Source organism: Drosophila subobscura, chromosome J (assembly GCF_008121235.1).
Source record: "Drosophila subobscura isolate 14011-0131.10 chromosome J, UCBerk_Dsub_1.0, whole genome shotgun sequence".
In the NCBI taxonomy this organism is placed as follows: domain Eukaryota; kingdom Metazoa; phylum Arthropoda; class Insecta; order Diptera; family Drosophilidae; genus Drosophila; species Drosophila subobscura.
The window spans coordinates 11,067,378-11,086,309 of NC_048532.1; the positions used below are offsets into that span (position 1 = coordinate 11,067,378).

At 49.1% G+C, this 18,932-nt stretch overlaps 4 protein-coding genes across 9 annotated transcripts in view; 2 read left to right on the forward strand and 2 right to left on the reverse strand.

Annotated features, from left to right (window-relative positions):
* The window catches only part of LOC117895708 (pleckstrin homology domain-containing family G member 4B), an 88,024-nt gene extending 72,715 nt beyond the window's left edge, over window positions 1-15,309 (forward strand). For 4 of the 5 annotated variants that reach the window (XM_034803558.1, XM_034803556.1, XM_034803557.1 and 1 more), the window contains 10 exons: window positions 908-1,214; window positions 1,439-2,062; window positions 11,465-11,590; window positions 11,652-12,247; window positions 12,300-12,461; window positions 12,525-13,257; window positions 13,321-13,534; window positions 13,598-13,714; window positions 13,783-14,187; window positions 14,481-15,309. In XM_034803558.1, coding sequence (XP_034659449.1) covers window positions 908-1,214; window positions 1,439-2,062; window positions 11,465-11,590; window positions 11,652-12,247; window positions 12,300-12,461; window positions 12,525-13,257; window positions 13,321-13,534; window positions 13,598-13,714; window positions 13,783-14,187; window positions 14,481-14,686 — 3,490 coding nt within the window. In that variant the 3' untranslated portion in view covers window positions 14,687-15,309. Of the gene's footprint in view, window positions 1-907; window positions 1,215-1,438; window positions 2,063-9,017; window positions 9,292-11,464; window positions 11,591-11,651; window positions 12,248-12,299; window positions 12,462-12,524; window positions 13,258-13,320; window positions 13,535-13,597; window positions 13,715-13,782; window positions 14,188-14,480 lie in introns of those variants that run through there. The other variant, XM_034803560.1, reaches the window with a different exon arrangement.
* On the reverse strand, window positions 3,080-18,782 carry LOC117895713 (transmembrane protein 70 homolog, mitochondrial). Of its 2 annotated transcripts, XM_034803565.1 has the most exons (3): window positions 18,204-18,782; window positions 17,970-18,150; window positions 3,080-3,147 (listed from the first exon to the last, which is right to left on the reverse strand). In XM_034803565.1, the coding sequence occupies exons 1-3, from the start codon at window positions 18,708-18,710 to the stop codon at window positions 3,095-3,097; spliced, it is 741 nt and encodes a 246-aa protein (XP_034659456.1). In that variant the 5' UTR covers window positions 18,711-18,782; the 3' UTR covers window positions 3,080-3,094. The 2 variants fall into 2 exon arrangements, with proteins under 2 accessions (XP_034659456.1, XP_034659457.1); XM_034803566.1 differs by lacking the exon at window positions 3,080-3,147 and having other exon boundaries at window positions 17,862-18,150; window positions 18,204-18,781.
* On the reverse strand, window positions 15,500-16,190 carry LOC117895715 (ubiquitin-related modifier 1 homolog). Its single transcript, XM_034803568.1, has 5 exons — window positions 16,093-16,190; window positions 15,967-16,034; window positions 15,822-15,903; window positions 15,707-15,755; window positions 15,500-15,650 (listed from the first exon to the last, which is right to left on the reverse strand). Exons 1-5 carry the CDS (start codon window positions 16,122-16,124, stop codon window positions 15,582-15,584), a joined length of 300 nt encoding a protein of 99 aa, XP_034659459.1. The 5' UTR covers window positions 16,125-16,190; the 3' UTR covers window positions 15,500-15,581.
* Window positions 16,476-17,918, forward strand: LOC117895712. Its single transcript, XM_034803564.1, has 2 exons — window positions 16,476-17,460; window positions 17,526-17,918. The coding sequence occupies exons 1-2, from the start codon at window positions 16,570-16,572 to the stop codon at window positions 17,736-17,738; spliced, it is 1,104 nt and encodes a 367-aa protein (XP_034659455.1). The 5' UTR covers window positions 16,476-16,569; the 3' UTR covers window positions 17,739-17,918.
* Window positions 18,783-18,932: the final 150 nt, after the last annotated feature.

The window sequence follows — 18,932 nt, forward strand, 5'->3', positions numbered from 1 at the left end:
GTGGTTTTCCTTCACTGATTTACTGAAAGGTAAAGTGCTTCGCGGACTTTAAGTGCGACTCAGATACCGACACTGCGGCAGCGGCAGACACTCAGCCAAGTGCAGAGGCCGCTTATTGCCAATTAAGTTGAACTTGTTTTGGGCGTTGCCAAGTTTGTGTGTTCTGCTGCGGCCGCCACATGCCACCCCATTGCCTCAATCATAGTTGCAGAGCTGCCGTTCACATGTGAACTAGTTCCCAAGGTTTTCCCCCTTAAAGGAAATGCAACTCTGTGAACAAAATGTACCGTAACATTGAAATAACAGGCCAAGTCAAAGGGGGAATATAATTAAACCGGTGCATAATTTTGTTAGCAAATTGTGAGAAGTAATCAGAATTCAAATAAATTAAATAGCGCATGGAAAGGCACAATTTTGCTTGCGGAAATTAGTTTGGAATTAATATTTGTAAGCCTCTGCCTCAACTTTTGATTAAAAGCTAAAGAATTAGAGAGATTTCTGATTTAAATAAATGTCCCACAAATAACTAGAGGATCAAAGGAACAGTCCCAGCAATAGAATCAGAAATAAATCAATTCTAGGGTGTCAAACACTAAAATTTCAATGAAATTTCAACACTTTTTAGCTTGTTTTATATTTGTTTCCCTTCAAATATTCCCGCAAGAGCTTAATATCAAAGTTAGTTCCAAAACCCGCTAGGGATTCCGCCAGTAACTCGAACTAGTTTGAACTAGTTCCACGCGTGCAGCGAGTGCGCAGCTCCGATAGGCAACAAAGCCACATTTTCGTTGTTATTTATGCGACTTGACCGTGTACCGTGTCCCCGTGCAGCGTGCACTTCTCGGCCACAGTAGTGCCACGCCACAACTCATTCATTGACCGTTTTCTTCTTTTGCCACATTTGCAGCACTCCGCCTGCTGCGCCCCAAGCAGCAGGAACAAGCGCAACAATCAATGGCCATAAAAGTGCGGAGCAGCAGCGACAACAACAACCCGCCCAGCAGCAAACATTTACCATTTTAATTGCCATCGAGAAGTCGCAGCATTTGTGCGTAATCGAATTAATTTGCCAAAGTCTCAGGCTCCTAAGCAAGCAGATTGGCAATTGTGAAATTTTGGTCGTTTCCAGCGATACAAATTTGCTGCAATTGTGCAACGAGAAGCAGCAGCAAGAGAACTCCACCTCCTCCTGCTCCAACAACAATGATCAAACGGTAAGCTGAGAGTTTGACCTTTTGCAGATTGCACAAAATAGAAAATCATTTGAATTTCGTACTGTGGCTGCGGGGTTCGCGGGTTCGCGGGTTCACGCCCCAGCCTCAGTCCGAGCCAATTAACCCGATCTACATGAGCAGGCAGAAAAAATAAACAGAACCACTGCCGGCCAAAGTCCCCCACTAATGACAACGATTCCGTTTCTGACTCTGACCCCAAACAGGAGCCGGCATCGCCAGCGCATTTGGTTAAATTCATTAGCGTCGAGCAAGTCACGACAAGTGTTGCGCCATCACAGCTACCCAGCGGACTGCTGCCATCGCTGCCTGCCGCACAGCCGCAGAGCCAGAGCCAGCCCCAGCCCCAGCCCCATCACGACGCGGGCAAGTGGCGCGAGTTCTTCGCCCAACTGGAGGCGTTCCAGCGGCAGTGCTCGGCCGCCGGCGGGCGCTTGGTGGGCGCCCTCAGCGATATACGCGCCGCGGATCTGCAGGGCCTGCCAACGCGCCGACAGCTGTACGGCCAGCATCGGGCCCTGAGTCGTGCCCTGATGGACTCGCAGCTGCACAGCCTGCGCAAGCTGGGTGCCTCGCAGCTCTCGCGCCTGCAGGAGCTGGCCCGGGGCATCACCTCTGCCCCGGCGAGTGCCGGCAGCAGCGCAACACCGCGCGCCGCCGCGAGCCTGACGGTGCTCAACGCGGATGCCGCCAGCAAGCTGCGCAAGGTGACGCTGCTCTTCAACGAGGTGGACCGCGCCGCCCAGCGGCTGGAGCAACTGACCGAACAGCGGCGCGAACGACTGCGCCAGCTGACCAGGCAGCGTGCCATGGAGGATGAAATGAATGAGGTAAGTCATCAATAAGCAGGGGGATATACTTACAGATAGCTGGGCAGATGCGTTCCCAGAGAATCTCTCCCTCAGTTCGTCGAACGATTTACAATATCTATAAAAACGGTTTCTCCCTGCCAGTAGCCCCAGTCGCAGCAGCGTGGCGCGGCTTAATGAGCTCTGGGGCTGCGGATTGAGATTTGGACAGGAAATGCGCGGCATGTGCAGATAGAGTCTCTCTCCCTCTCTCTGAGTCTCTGAGTCTGTGAGTCTCGCTGACATTGTTAATTGAATATGCATTGCATTTAATGCTGGCTTTATTCATTTATTACGCGCATCCGCTCAGTGTCCACTGCAGCCGAAGCCACAGCCACAGCCGAAGCCGCAGCCACTTTCGCATTAGTTTTAGGCTCGAGCTGAAAGATTGAGATTGAGAGTTGGCGCTGCCAAATGGAGCCGTTAGATAAGCTTAGTAGCATCTGCCATTGGCTTGTCGTGGCCATTTCCTGGCACTTTAATTGATATGTTAATGGGTTTTGTCTGCGCACGCACACGGCACCCACAATGGTGCCACAGCGCCCATGGAGCTCCCGCTTAATCAGCGCCCAGTGACAGTTGCTGGAACGCCCTCTCCAATGGGAGAGGGAGACTTCGGCAGCGGCTTCCACTTCGACTCCTGGCTAATGCAATTTCGCTGATTAATCACAATAATTTGTTGCCGGGGATTAGCCTGGCTGCCTGTTTACATATTCGTCATACTTTCGCGCTACTATGAAGTGTTTTTCCTTTTTGTTGCCGCATTATTACTATGATTGTTGATGCCACACAGTCGATGCTGCTGCCTGCCTGTTGCTGCTGCAGTTGCAGTTTCGCTGGCTAACAAAAGTGTGTCAAATTGCAGTTACACGACACGCAGCAGCTACCCATATATGGCAGCTACCCCCCCGAAAAAGATGTGGCAGATAGCCCAGCAGCCAGCCAGCTCCATGGAATCCTCAATTTCATTTAATAATTTGCGGAAATTGGCATTTAAAAATTGGCATCGCCTTGTTAGCGTTTTCTCATACATATCTTGACTCTGTTGGCTCTTTTTTGGCTCTTGGCTGCTGGGCATTTGGCCTTTTTCACACGCTCCCTCCCCGGCGACCCTCGCTCGTCTGCTCCAATCCGATCCGCTTGAGAAATGTGCGGCCATTTATCTGAGTTGATTTTTTGGTTAGCAAAAAAATTGAATTTTAATTGCCGACGAAAAGTTAATGAGAAAAGTGAAAGCAAGGTTAAAGAAATTACAACATTTTGGTATATTTTTGCAGTCTGTTTTGGCGTTCAATCGATTTGCCGGCAGTTTGCCTGCCTGCCTGCCTGCCTTTTGCTCATTGATTTGAAATCATTTTCGCATTCGCATTCGCATGACTCGTTGGCTCATTTCATTCATTTTCATTTCCATTTCAAAAAGTAGTTCACCGATAAGCAACCGACCAGTCGCCAATCGCCAATCGCCTGTCCATCCATTCATCTGACTCTCTGTCTAACGCTCGACTGTCCGTCCGTCTGTCTGCTTGTCCGTTTGTTGTCCGTTCGTTGTCATATCGCGATCGGCGCAAAAATCATACTAAGAGATACTTACGAGCATTTAACACCAACACGCTTTCAATTAAAAAAGGCGTTGACAGCTACCAATTTTGTGCAGATCATTTGGTGTTGCTGGCTTTTGTCTTTTGCCAGAGTGCTCCCCCCCCGCACCAACGTACACTTCAAAGTAATACTCTAACCGTTCGAGCATCCGCTTGGGGTACTTGGACTCTTGTAAGCTTGGAGATTTTTGCTTGGAATAATGTTTGAGTGGCAAAAGTTACCAATTATGCATGGAAAATGTTTTAATGATGACTTTTAGCAGCGCAAATGCGACACGAGCATCAATGTGCCGCATAAATATGCGTTGAAAATGGTTTTAGGAGGATTTTTGGCAGCGCAAATTCTGCAATTCTTGGGCATTCTCTTGGGCAGTATTCGCTTGTGTGTCTCGAGCATAAGTACCCTACCAATTTTTTGGCTTAACCAAAGTTATAGCTAATGTCTGATTGCCATTATGCGCACTGGTCCTCTCCTTCATCTTTTGTGCCATGAATTCCATGTGAAAGTTTCCACTTTAAAGATTTGTATCATAGATTTTGATGCAAAAGATGATCTACAATTCTTGGCAGTTTCTCTTTCACCACAAACGCTCAAACGAAAGTGTATTTAAAGCTGGTCTCGCTGGAGTCTTTCTTTCCTTTTAATTAAATCCATAATCTCGCGAGCAAAAAATAAAACTGGACCACAAAAACCGAGTCAGTGGCAGCCCCCCACTCTCCTGCTGTCTGCGGACTAACTAATGTCGCTGTCGTCCATTAGGCGTGCGCATTCAAACAAGGTGCGAAAAAAGATGCCGCCGCCGCCGCTGTGCCACCGATCGATGTGCCAGCAGTGTGGCTGCCACTGGTGTCGCCATTTTGTTGCCCACCAGCACATCCACGATGATGACGACGACGACGACGACGACATTATGATGCGATATGCGATATTATATCTAAATTGTTGATCGGGCTGCATTAGAGCTGGAGCTGGAGCTGGAGCTGGGGAGCGCATGTTGCTGTGGTGGGATTGTGGATTGCTCCACAAATATGGCCATGAGTCGGTTAGCCTTGGGTGAAAGAGAGCCGGAGGCTGCCCCTCCTGCAAACCCCCCAGATGGACAAATGTTTGCCGTGTCTGTTTGGTGAAATTGGATTTGTTTAGCGCGCTTTCTTTGTGTGCCTCTGCTCTGAGTCTGAGTCTATGTTTTATGCTCAAATTAATTTGCGCAATGTCGTCGGCGTGCTTTGTGCAATGAAAACTATGTTTAATTGTTTCGCGCCTTGAATTGCAAACGCGCTAAAAGGAGCGATCAGGCAAAACGCTGGGAGCATCAGCAGCAGCAGCAGCAGCAGTTTCGGTGTCGGTGTCGGTGTCGGCCTTTTGGCCACCCGTTTGCCCGTTTGTCTGGCTTATTTATGGCCCCTGACATTTGAACCCCGTTCGAGCAGTTGCTCCTGGGCCGTGGAATGCGGTGGCAGACCCCGGCATAACTACAGTTCCCAACTGCAGCTGCGGCAGCCAAGAACAGGCTGCAGCCGCTGTTGCAGTTGCTTTTGGCATAGAATTCGGTCAGGCGAGAGCCATGAAAAATGAAGGCTTATTTAGTGTCGACATACAACGAACCCGGCAACCCGGGAACCCGGGGACCCTGGACCCTGGACAGCCCGAACAGCCAACCCCATCCGCAGTGGCATTAATAATAACTGCATGCATTAGCCCTCGCAGGCATAGCACTAGAGATGGCAAATAAATGCTCGGCACTCCAAAAAAGCAAAAGCAATTATGGCGGCAGAGCTCTTTTTTTGGGCAATGATCCCGCACGACACTCTCGCTCGTAGCCGCTTAAATCTTAACAGCAATGAGTAGAGTAACCAACTAACTGGGAGATATATGGATGACTGGCAAATGCCTTGACCATAAAGTGCAAATGGTTGGCCATCTGTCCCGCTGTGTCTGTGGAGCTGCTCTCTCGTTCTAATTCATTAATGTTCGAATTTATCGGAGTAGCTGTTAAATGCTTGAACGTCACATTGCTGACGCTTAGATAAATGCCAGCGGAGGAATGGATAATTATGGCTAATGAGCAAACTGCTCTGCAAACTTGAAATTCAGGAATGAAAATTAAAGTTGCGCCAAAGGATTATGGCCATCAAATGGGCATAAAATATGATGCCGAAGAAGGCAGAATATTGCCCTCGTGCGTGAGTCCCTCGTGGCAGCTTATCATCTCTTTTTCTCCCTCTCTCTCTGGGGCTGCCATGAAAATGCATGTACAACACGCTTGTGGCCGCAAGTGCCGCTGCTGCCAATCTTCAACCGGTTGCACAGCGATTGTTGCATGCAAATGTACCACGCAAGCAAACAATGCAGCAGGAGGCGGGAGGCAGCCTCTCTCCTCCTCCTCCTCGGCTGGCTGTGTCATCAAAACGGACGTTAATCATACGCTTAGCATGGCAGCCATCGCCGATGGCAATCGTCGCTTACTTAGAATGTCCAACCAGCCAGCTGTGAGTATTTTCTTATTGAATTAACACACGAGGCCAGGGTCCTGCACTTGAACTGAGTCGCAGACGGTGCTGGGGGGACTCCTGCAGACAAAACGCATAATTGTTGTCGCTGTCGTTGTTGTCGTGTCAAAATGTAACTGTCGCATTGGGTTTGACATGTTTTTTAACACTCATTTTACACGCATTTTTAGAAATCGTCAACTTCATCAACAGCTGTCATCATTTTTTTGAGCGTCGTCACGTCCGCCGCTCGGCTTGGAGAGTGTCTGTGGCTGTGGCTGTGCCTGTGTCTGTGGCTGGACAGCGTCGCAGCCTGATCGACGATAAGCTGCATTCACTGCCACCCCAGGCCATGCCCCCTGCCACACAGCTCTGATGATGCACTTGCCGTGGCCGTGGCTGTGGCGGCAAAGCGGCTTTGCTGCGGCAGCAAGTACATGCGAGACTTGGAGTCTCGGTTGCATGCAATATTGTCACCACATTAACGTCTTGGCCTTTTGTGGCCACAATTTATGACTCTGTGCGTGCCGCAATGGAGAGAGAGAGAGAGAGAGAGAGAGACCTGCTGCTGGGGAGGATTGGGCTTTGCTTTGGTTTGGAAAGTGAAAAATAAGTAAAATTGTAATCGCCTTTTTGCCGTAAAATAGTTGAACGAAATTACTTTATTATTCGGGTACGGAGAGGGGGGAGCAGCCATGCGTGCCACACAGTGGGGGAGCGACCCACAAGGGATTATTATTATAAGTCTTGGACCTGGGACAGCTATAAAAATTGACATAAATCACATTTACGAGGGCAAGCAGCAGGGGGGAGAGAGATTTGAAGTTCTAGCAAAGTTCTTTAAATACGCGAAGGAGTGTCAGTCCCCCATTAAAGTGCGGCATTCGTGTTTAATGTCTCACTTGGCGCACAGACAGACACACAGCCAGAGCATTCCTCAATTGGCGTTTCTTCTGTGATCTCTGAGGCCAGTTATCGCTGCTATAATTCCCAGCAGGCTGCCGTAAATCCAAATGCAAGACCACACGACGCCCCAGTCGTTAAAGTACACGGCCAAAGAGAAGTACTTAAAAGCCAGAGAGAGAGAGAGAGAGAGAGATAAGCCGCTGCCGCTACGATATGCTTGAAGGAAGAACTAGAAACGGAAACAGAAACAGAAACAGATCCAGAAACAGAGGCAGAGACACTCGGTACATAGAGAACAAATTAGCCAACAAGAAGTGAGACAGACAGAGAGGACAGCCAAATTTAAGATGTTCCACCAAATAAATAACCCAGGCCCAAGAAATAGAAAAACAGAAACAGAAATTCCCTCTGGAATACCCAAACGAATCTTGCTCAAGGTTAAGCGAATGGCAGATGCTCTACTGGAGCGTGTCAATACTTATAGAAGGGCGCTGGAAAATACCATTGAAATGATGATCGAGTGCCACAGAAATGCCAACAAATGTTACACAATTATTTTTGCCTTGGCTGCTTAAACTTTGAAGGGGAAACATGTGATAATGATTCTAAGATATGTTCCATAAACAGAAGGGACAATAATGAAGCGATAAAATTGTATTTAGAAACGGTTTACAAATATACAAAAGGCTCATACACATGTGGGCACTGTGTGGAGACTGAGCGGCTACTCATCCAAGGAAAACATCATCATACAAGAAGATGATCTCAAAGCCCAAACCTAGCTCCAGGGACTGCTCCGAGAAGGGTATATGCAAATGCCAATATGCATGTACCGCGTGTTGTTGCTTTGGTCTATGATATCAGCCGCAAGAACAACAACCACAACTACAGCAACAACAACCACAACTTTAACATTGGCGACAACTTTGTTAAGTGTCAAAATAAATTCGATATTGTGGCTTAAAAAATGTTTATGGCCATGAGATAAATGCGCGACATTTGTGTAAATTACACGACAGCAGCCGCCAGTTGCCAGTTGCCAGCCGCCGAAGCGGGCAGCGGGCAGCGGACGCCGCTGTGGCCACCACTGGAAGCCCAAGATGTTGCTGGTTCGGCTATTGGCTGTAGCTGTTTGCTGTTGCCGTTGTAGGTGTTGCATGTGTTTTATGGCTCATGCGATCAACTTGTAAAACTGTCACGTTAAATTTGCGTTTTATGCCAGGCCTAAGAATTGGTCGATCGATCGGTCTAGCAGAACACTGCCCAAAAGAGATTCTAAGATCAAGAGAACAACAGAGTTGCGAGGAAACAGCGAGAAAAGGAACAGGGAGTGGGAGAGAGGGTGAGAGAGCGAGAGTGCAGAGTGCAGTCAACCCGGCAGCCAGCAGAAGTCGCCTTATCAGTGTGCTGGGAAGACAAGAGGCAGCAACCGAGAGCAGCACATCCGCCGTAGAAATAATAGTGCAAGTAGAGCTTATCGCGCACCACAACCCGAACACCGAACACCGAACCCCGAACCCCGAAGCCGAACAAGAAGCTGGCTGGAGTTATTGCCTGGAGATTGCCTGCCGCAGTGCCGATAGATGGATGGGATGGATGACATTTGCCTATTTACTTAGCACAAAGCTAATTCAAGACTCTGACGATACCGCGCGGCGACATCGTCATCAGCGTCGTCGGCTCTCCGTTTATGCACACACACACACACACGCATAGATGCATACAGCGCTGCCAGTTGGTGCACGTCTCGTGCCCGTGCCGTTCCCATTCGTTCCGTTTCGTTTCGAAGCGATCTCAACATTCGCTTTTTGTTTACGTTTGCTAATTGTTTGGATTTTATTCAATTTCATTGAGTGCCGCGGGCCGATGGGGACGGGAAAATTCAATTTGAAAATGCCTCATTATATGTGTGTGCATGTGTCTCGTGTGTGTGCGTCGTGTTGATGGATGATTGATGAAGGGGGAGCAATCGTCAAGCATCGACTTTTCCACTTCCAGTCACTATTCTGAGCTGTCTCTGGCATGTTGCCGCAGATCTGGTCGCGCTTATCGGGCTCCATCCGCAACAATCGCCACCACATGATTGTCTCTCCAAGTCGTACTCCAACACCAGCTTCGATTTCAACTCCAAAAGTGACGGCGCCGGCAAGTGAATGTGAATGTGAATGTGCACCAGCAGCAAGCGCCAGCCAATTGGCCCACGAAATAGCCAACTATGTGAGTCATCCCAAGTGCAATCAATCGATGGAATCAAACGATTGCTTCAGCTATCGTAGGACACTGCCGCTATTAATAGTTCACAGTTCATTGATCAGCTTCCACGCCTCCACTTTCATGCCGCCCTCCCCATGGCTGCGGCTTATCATTATTCGTTCGGTCAGCGGTGAAAATCCATTGGGGCAAAGTTTGTTTTTTTTTACTATATCAATTAATTAATTTATGGCCTGCCTTGGCTTGGCTCTCTGTGTGCGGCAATCATTGAGAAACAATCTCACAAATGGCAGCATCAGCAGCCTCAAAGCCAAAAAGGCCAAACCCGAGCAGTTTTTTTTTTTTCAATGTAAACACTTTGTGCAAGCCGGTCCGGTGCGGGTCCGTCCCGGCTCCTCTACGTACAGGGTGTCGCAGATCAGACATACCCAAAGGCGGGGAGCTGGTGTCGTGTTCCATTCCACAGCTGTGTTCTGTTTCAATTGTTCTGTTTGCCAGCTTTATCCAGCTTTATTTTGTTTTTCTTTGCTTTCTTTTATGCAATTGAAAAACAGTTGAATTAGTACTAAAATATATTTAATTGTGGCGGCCACTCCTAACAAAACACTCGCCTGAACATTAAATAAATCAAATGGCTTACAATTTGTTAATCGAATCGAATGTGTGCCATTCAGAGGTGACCCATGACATCAACGTTTAGGATTGTTTGCTTTAGTTCAGGCACAATTAATGGTAATCGATTAAATGAATACCCGAAAGAGAAAGAATTTAAATAGGGATTAAATTTAAAGATTCTCAGACATTATTATAATGATTGACATTCACTTTTACACTAGATATATTGTAGAATTATGCGGAAGATCCTTGTAAATGTAACCGCACTTTTAGTGGGTGCTATTTCCGAACTCCAGCTGTTCATTTCTATTACTTTTGATTTCTTGTGGTGACATTCCCTGCCCTTTGCATTGATCTGTCATTGTGGCTACACTCAGACATTTATCAGATCAAACATGAATAATGTCTTAATTGGAAAAGTATCACAAAATTCTCAAGAAAAGATGATCTATAAAAGATCTAGCGAGTGGATCATGCAACTCAATTATCAGTGCCTCATGCTGCTGCAACTTAATGGACAAATGCGCTTTCAGCGAGTGGCAATTAGATTAATTAGAGAACAAAATCAATTAAGACATCAACTGGGAGTGCTTGAGTGTGGGGCAATCGATTGGTTGGTTGCAACACCCTGTATGTGGCATAGACGAGCTTCTAAAACCCGTGCCTGCCATATCTGATGAGCATGAAGAGAGTCCGCCGTCAGCCCGTCTCCCCGCCTCCATCTTCATCTTTGACTCCAGTCGCTCCGTCAGCGGTTGATTGTGCGGCGACTGTGAAACTGGAGCAGCTGTTCGGCAGGCCCCTGCTCCAGTTACCGCTCGACTCCCACTTGCTGCCACAGACTCGTACTCGTAGTTGTATTTTCATTCATTGGCTAGGACGAGGCGCACACCAAAGTGGTTTGGGGCTGCCATTATCTGGAAACCAAAGATCGAAGACAGCAGAAACCGAGTCAAACCCAAAAACGGAAAGTGAATGCGCGCCGCACACGCGTGTCGACCCAGAGAGCTCTGGGACCGCTGCCTGTTTAGTTAGTTACCCACCCAGCAGCAAGCAGCAGCAGCAGCAAGCAGCAGCAGCCCAGCAGCTTGGCCATCATCATCATCATTATCATCATCATTATCGGCATTGTCGATTGTATCAATTCAATTGGACGCAGCAGGTGATTAAAAATTGGTTAAAGCTACAAAATTATCAATGTGAGATCGTCGATTGCCATTGCCCCGTGGCTGCTGTTGTTCATCTGCGACTCCCTCTGGCTGTGCCTTTGCTGCTTGTTGCTGGCTCTGTCTGTTTTCAATACCTTTGGGGCTTTGCCGGCCTTAAAATGCTTACTTTTGAGTCGTTTTATTTGATTTGTATTCGATTGGATTTTAATTTGTAAAGTGGCGGCTAATTAGAGCAGCTCGTCGCAGCCTTTCGATGAGTTTCACTTTTCATCTCTCTCTCTCTCTCTGGGTTTAGAGATTGAATTGTGAGAAGGGGAAACCTTGGCCTAGCGTGTGGGCGTTGAAGACTTAACCCACTAATTCACATCTGTATTTTCTAATCTTCCCTTTGAAAGGTCACCTCTTGGCTCGGCAGCGATGGTGCGGAGAATTTGCAAAAGTTTTCGCAACTTCAGTGGGAGAACGAGACCCAGCTGAAGGCCCAGGAGCAGGAGTTTGAGAAGTATTACTTCATAGCAATGGTAAGTGGCAGCAGCAGGAGGATGTGGCAACTAACCCACAGAAATCTCTGTGTTTCCACAGAAACATCTGGCCAAGGGGCGCGACCTGCACGCAGCGGCCATCAAGGTGTCCGTGCTGAGCGAGAGCGCCGCCAGCCTGAAGACCGCGTTGGATCAGTTTGCCCAGAAGCTGGAGCTCACCCACGAGCGTTTCGAGGCTGCCGCTCGACTGCTGCATCTGCTCACGCAGCATCAGCGCGAGGTGGCCGCCCACGAGGAGCTGCAGCGCCTGGCCGAGCAGCTGGGCGCCACGCCGCTGCTGGAGAAGCACTGGCCGGCCATGAGGAAGAGCAACACGCTGCCCGCGGCGGGCAGCACGCCAGCGGCGACGACCAGCAAGCGTGGCAGCTATCGCTGCAGTTCGGGCAGCGGCAGCTCCTTTGAGGGCATGCCCGGCGGCAGCTGCAGCTGCTGGCGCGAGAGCCGACACCTGGAGGACATGGACGAGCCGGATGAGGAGGAGCAGGGCAACGATTGCGACAACGACAACGACGCCGACGCCGATGGCGAGGAGCAGCAGTCGAAGATTGCCGACTCCGGAGTGGGTGTCTGCGACAATTGTGAGCGCAACCCGAAGCTGGCGCGCATCTGCTCCTGCCAGAGTCTCAACGAGAAGAGGTGAGTACGGTCCACCTGTCTCTTACCTTGCTCATCCTTTGGCCTTTTGCAGTCACGACGAGCTGCTCGAGGATGAGTGCTTTGAGCGTCCGTCGAAGCGCTACATGGACATGCACTCGCCCATGGAGGCGAATGCCCACTTGCAGTGCCATGGCTCCAGTCTGGAGCTGCCCAAGCTGGAGGAGCTCAGCTGCCTGGATCCCAAAATACAAAAGTAAGAAGGAAACACAGTCCAAGGAGCGCCTGGCACTGATTAACTCCCTGCTCTCCCCCGCAGAACGCTTCTATTGATCATGCGCGAAATGATTGGTACCGAACGCGACTACGTGCGCTCCCTGTACTACGTGATCGAGAACTACATCGACGAGCTGCTGCGCGAGGACATACCACAGCCACTGCGTGGCCAGCGGAATGTGATCTTCGGCAACATTGAGAAGATCTTCGAGTTCCACAACTCGCACTTCCTCGGCGAACTGGAGCGGTACGAGCGCAATCCGCTCAAAGTGGGCGCCGCCTTCCTGGAGATGGAGTCCAAGTTCTATCTGTACGCGCTGTACAACAAGAACAAGCCCAAGAGCGACACGCTGCTGAGCGAGTACGGCAGCTCGTTCTTCAAGCCCAAGCAGCTGCAGCTGCAGGACAAGCTGGATCTGGCCTCGTATCTGCTGAAGCCGGTGCAGCGCATGGGCAAGTACGCGCTGCTGCTGCAGCAGCTGGTGAAGGCCTGCCGCAGCGTGGAGGGCGCGGCACTGCAGGAGATCGCCGCCGATGTGGAGGAGCTGCAGCGTGCCGAGGAGATGGTCAAGTTTCAGCTGCGACACGGCAACGATCTGCTGGCCATGGACTCGCTGCGCGACTGCGACGTGAATGTCAAGGAGCAGGGCCGACTGCTGCGCCAGAACGAGTTCCTCGTGTGGCAGGGGCGCGGTGGCAAGAAGACGCTGCGCCAGGTATTCCTCTTCGAGGAGCTGGTGCTGTTCAGCAAGGCGCGCCGCTTCCCAGACCACAAGGTGAGTCTGAGTCGGAGCTACAAGCAACAATTCATTCATTTTTGGCTCATATTTTGCCCCCAGAATCTGGACATTTACATCTACAAGAACAGCATCAAGACTTCGGATATTGGCCTGACGGCGCACACGGGCGACTCGGCGACCAAATTCGAGATTTGGTTCAGGAAGCGAAAGCCGGACGACACTTATATGCTGCAGTGCATGTCGGAGGATATCAAGAACGCCTGGACCGAGGAGATCTCCAAGCTGCTCTGGAAGCAGGCGAAACGAAACAGAGGTAAGCATGAGCCGTAGACCCAGCTCTAATCATCTCCAATGTGTTTGCTTTTTGCTTGCGCAGAAATTCGTCTGGCGGAGATGTCCTCGATGGGCATTGGCAGCAAACCCTGCCTGGATATACGTCCGAGCAACAATCAGATCAGCGATCGCTCCATACCTCTGGCACAGCTGAACAAGAGTGAGTAGCCAGGAGCATGGAATCTCAATGTGGAATCGTTTGGTTAACCCTTTTTGCGCACCCAACAGCACCCAAGTTGCGGCACACGGAGCCCGGCAAGGGCAGCATGCGGCGCCCCAACTCACTGATATCGGAGAGCTCGCTGTCCAGCGGCACTAGCACCACCAGCGGCTCCTCCATCAGCGGCGGCTCATCGTCGGGCCATGGGGCGCACGAGAGCGGGCGGCACAGTCTGCACTTTGGCAAGCTGCCAGGCGGCCACAGCAACAACAACAGCAGCAGCAGCCACAGCAATGCCACGCTGGAGCTGATCAATGAGACGCAGGCACTAAAGCTGAGCAAGGGCTGCGGCAGTGTCAGTCACAAGAGCCAAGAGCCCGCCTCTGAGGGCAGAAGCAACGAACAGCACGGGACACACGGAAGCAAACGTCATCCCAAGCGATCGACGACAATTGTCAGCCAGCTGTCCATGGGTATTGAGCTTGAATTGTGCTATTTCTTCTAAGCGTTCATCCTGTTTGCTTTTAGTTGTTGTTGTTGTTGTTATTTTCCCTTTGTAAATAACTAGAAGTCCTTCAGTATTACTAGACACACAAAACTGTATATAAACCCCACACCAAACCACAAACAGACCCACTCCTAACCTGTGTATTTCCGCATCCCGCATCCTCCGACCACCAATCTCCTGCTCCGTGCCGCATGCTGTTTGTGTGTGTCCGTCCCGCCATTTCGATTGAATGATCCAATATGAACTTACACTTTCCAGAGAGCGGCATTGTCTCAGACATGTGCGTCACACCGGACCAGGAGCACGCGGCCGAGCAGTTGGCCGGCATCGGCAACAGGGGCAGCTGGTCAACATCCACCGCATCGGCAACGGCATCCACGGCGAGCGCCTCGACGGTGATACTGCGGCGCTACAAGTCGTATGCGCATGCGGCAGAGTCCGCTGCCCCGGAGAGCAGTAAATAGGTTCTCGGCCAGGCCAGGCCCTGGACGATTTATAGCTTTAGCAGAGGAAAGGTTTCATCGGATCCAGATATAATATACGATACGATACGATACGTTACGTTAACCATTAATCATTATTATTATTATTTTTTACTTCATTATTTTTGTTATTTATTATTTATTACATTATTACATTTTAGTTGTGTTAATTTGTCATAATTAATCCCTATTCCGAATTGGATTTGATTTCATTTGATTTGATTTGCCCTCAGAGGTGCGCATTCTTTATTCTCGTTTCGGAAACTAATTGAAATTATTGAATTCAATGTGTCAATATCGAAATATATATATTTCATAGCCTTAGATATTCACCAATACAATCGAACGCATTTGCACACACACATTCACAAACATAAACTGAAACAGATAACGGGGCGGCGGCGTGTAGTGCCCCCACCCCCACATATCGAAAGCGACGAACAGAGAGAGAGAGAGATGATCATTACGTACAGTTAGTGTGTAATGTAAAACTAAGTGCCTACCATTAGAGTAACTTAAACGAAAACATATTCATAATTCTATTATTATAAACTAGATGCAATAAGCAGAAACTTAAATTCAATAAACGTTGCTTCAAGTGTAAACAAACGCAAGCGGATGTTCTCCTCCACGCGTTGCCTTATAATTCCCAAGTGATTATTTGCTGCCACTCACACATAAATACGCGAGCGGCGACTCTACATAAACTTGAGATGAAGAAGACTTTACCACCCGAACCATCGTGTGGGCCTTTGCCAATTTTGGTAAAGGGACGTAATTCTGATTTGGTTTGTTTATTTTTTTTTTATTTTGTATTTATATGAAAAAAACATACTTTTGGCTTATTAATAATCAACTGCGTTGAGATGAAAGTCTCTTAGCCGCCGTGCAGCGTCGATATGAAGAGCACATTGTCGTTTGCTTGTAGCTCGTAATCCAGTTCGCCCTGAAAATAGCAAAGCTCAATCCCGAATCACACAAAATATGATGGGTCTAACTCACCAAGAGCTCCCAGTCAGTGTCATTGATCAGAACCAAAATGCCCGGTCGTCTAAAAGGAGGAACAATTCAATCCATTATGGGGAAATATTGGCTGACACTCGCCCTCGCCACTTACACCGTGTCGCCTTGCAGGAAGAGTTCGGGTCGCTCCGTCAATATGTTGGCATGCATCCACTTTAGCAAATTGGCAATTGTCCCTGGAATATATGAGCACACTTTAGGACACTTCCAAGACCGCATCTATGACGCTGCATGCTCACATTTTTGATTGCCGTCAAGGGAGAGTTGCCGGCGCTTGATGTTGCCAAATAGAAGCTCCGCCCCGGCGCTGAGGGAAAATGTAAGTTGTCATATAGTTGCACTGACCACAGCAACATAAATATTACCTGAATTCTAATATTATTTTCAAATCGTCCATTTGTTTACAAAATTTCCACAAACTTGAATTGGTTTTGTTACATTGCAACTACATGGCATTTCTACACGATACTTACATTAATCTATTAATATATCGCAGAAATGAGCAAGGTGAGTAACCTAGAGAGAGTGGTCAAAACAGAGCTCAGAGTGACCAGTGCAGTACCCATGGTAAAAAGATATGCTTGAATAGAGGGAATGTTGGCAATCTCAGTCTCCAGTCAATGCAAAAACAAGTCACTCTGCGTTGGAGATCTACTTCAACGAGAATGTAGATAGAAGGTATATTTCGGTATATGATTGAGAGACGTGCGGTATATTTTTTCGATAAATCCACGGTCACACTGGACCATTGTTAATGTTACCGCGTCGTCGATAAATTCTGCTTGTAATTGCGTTCTTCCCGGAAAAAAATAAGGCGGCCGGCGTCTATTTTGTGTTAAACAATGAGTTCATACGACTTCACCTTCGGCGGGGGAATCGAATTTGTTCTGGAGAACATTTCAATTCCGTCTTCCCAGCGCCAAAGCTTCAATAAAGACGCCGAAATCATAGAGAATGCATTTATTCGCGCTATTTCACGCCACGATCGCACATTCGCGCATGCTTTCAGAGGCCTCAGCTTGACGGGCAGCAATCTGGATGGATCAAAGATTGATTTGCCCGATGAATTTGATATGTTGACCACAATGGAGTTCAACTGCAACTTGCAACCAGTCCCCGTGGCAGGCCACCCAGGCTACATATATCTGCGCGTAACGGGAAGAAATGCGCCCGCCCACCTGCTCCATCGTGCTCGATCCGGCTTTGACTACATTAGCCGCGACAAGCTGCAGGCCTGGTTCCGCCAGAACATAGGCGCGATAATGGAGGAGCTGCAAAACATTCCCTGCGGAGGCCACCGCACATATGCACTGAAGTACATGGCCCACGGCTACGGCGTGGCTCACACCATAATGGCCGTGTGCCGCGGCGACCGGAAGCGCAAAATCTACTTTGACTTTGTGCCAGCGTTTGAGTTCCAGGCCCACGAGTGGCCACAAGGATTGCCCCAGCATAAGCATCAGCAGCGCACATGGTTCGCGGTTCCCCGTGCCATTCGTGGCAAGCATGCTCCAAAAGATCCACTCACCTTCATGGTCTGCGCTCCGCACTGGGAGCGCATGGTGTTGGAAAAGAAGCAGAACCTAAAGGACACCATGCGCCTGATGAAATGCACACGCAGTGCCCACCACATGAATTCACTGATCAGCTACATGATCAAGAGCGTCTTCCTGAACTGCGCCGAGTGGCGCTACACCACATGGAACCAGTCTCCCGGACGTCTGCTTATCCGCGTAAGTGTTCTACTCTTTTACTATTGGTGGTGGCTTGGCTATTTGTATATGTTTTCCCCATTCAGATGTGCGTGCGCATGATTTGGTGCCTTACTCAAAGGCATTTGCCGTTTTACTTGGTGCCCGAACTGGAGCTCTTCGAAACGCTTTCCGACAATCAGTTGTCCGCCTATTTGCGAAACTTCAACCGCATCACTCGCACCCTCATCAAGTGCCGCGATCGCGATCGCATGACCCCAGAACAAATGGAATTCTTATTCGGTATAAGTTACGAATGAGTTGGCAGAGACGGGACCTGGCCCTGCCAATCTTTTTACGAATATTCCATTTTGGGTTAATCTCGCAGGAGCCTGCTGGAGACAAGTGCACTTAGTTTATATCGCACATATCTATGATATATCCTTATGAAGGGACTTCACTTCTTTACTTTTGTATTAAACTTTTTTTGTACTTTTTGCCATTGGGGGACGGGGCTTATTGCTGTTTGGGGCTGGGGCTGGGGCTGGGACTCTTCGGTGGCTGCTGGTCCAGCTTGAAGTCGATTGGCTTGTCGTAGCCCATGATACGCACATAGTGCTCGGGATCCTCAAACAATGCCGGATCGATGAACAGCGGCCGCTTGTGCACCAGAAACGAGGTGAACATGCCAGGCACTTCGGGTACAGTCACATCGCTGGGCCTGAATTTGGTCTGCAATGGGGAAAAATGGAGACTTTGAGCTTTTAGAGGACCCAAGAACTCACCTTGATCTTTTGCAGCAGCAGGGAAATCGTTGTGGCGGTATACTCCTCGGTAGTGGGATTATAGTGCAGCTCCGTAACATATTTCTTCGTGATGAAATGCAACAGCAGCGGCGTCACGAACGTGAAGAAGCCGCCAATGGTGCACAGGAACACAGCCATGCCGGTGCCGCCAATTTTCATGCCTTGCTCCAGCAGAATCGGCTGGGCGGCAATGCCGGCCAGGCTGGTGCTCAGCGAGAAGAACTTGACAACTTTCATGCGGGGAGCCAGTGTGCCATAGTAGACACGCTGCAGCGTCTCGGTCTCAGTGCGCTTCCCGGCGGCTTGGTCCGACAGCCACCGGCACTGTAGATTCTGTTGTCTCTGTTGCTGTAGCGGCACCACCGCTGCTTTCCATGCGGATCCGCTGAAACGGCAGGTGGGCGCAAGGGGAATTTGGCGCACAGCATTCCCAAGGGCCACAGCAACGTTTTTGCCACGGGGCAGTGCTGCACGAAGTGTGAACATTTTGTGTGTCCCTAATTGGGTGTTTTCTACGTTTTTAAATAAAACACGTTAAATAACACAGAAACAGCTGTTGTTGCACTTGAAACAGTGTGACCGCGCAATAATCGATAAAATATACCGTCAGGGCCTGGTAAATATACCATTGCATCTTCAAAGTATACCGTGGGCTTAAATCGGATTCCTCGACTTTGATGTTCTATTTGACATTACTACGTTCACACC

Bases quoted from the DNA above. Each gene is read 5' to 3' on its own strand.
- LOC117895713 (XM_034803565.1), bottom strand. From the start codon at position 18,710: ATGTTCACACTTCGTGCAGCACTGCCCCGTGGCAAAAACGTTGCTGTG. The intron at 18,151-18,203 runs GTGAGTTCTTGG...TCCCCATTGCAG, and splicing joins TGCTGCTGCAAAAGATCAAG to ACCAAATTCAGGCCCAGCGA. The intron at 3,148-17,969 runs GTCCCAGCCCCA...AATGCCCAGCAG, and splicing joins GGACCAGCAGCCACCGAAGA to CCAAGAGCCAAAAAAGAGCC.
- LOC117895712 (XM_034803564.1), top strand. From the start codon at position 16,570: ATGAGTTCATACGACTTCACCTTCGGCGGGGGAATCGAATTTGTTCTG. The intron at 17,461-17,525 runs GTAAGTGTTCTA...TTCCCCATTCAG, and splicing joins CCGGACGTCTGCTTATCCGC to ATGTGCGTGCGCATGATTTG.
- LOC117895715 (XM_034803568.1), bottom strand. From the start codon at position 16,124: ATGGACGATTTGAAAATAATATTAGAATTCAG. The intron at 15,756-15,821 runs GTAAGTGGCGAG...TCCTCCTTTTAG, and splicing joins TTCCTGCAAGGCGACACGGT to ACGACCGGGCATTTTGGTTC. The intron at 15,651-15,706 runs GTGAGTTAGACC...TGCTATTTTCAG, and splicing joins ACACTGACTGGGAGCTCTTG to GGCGAACTGGATTACGAGCT.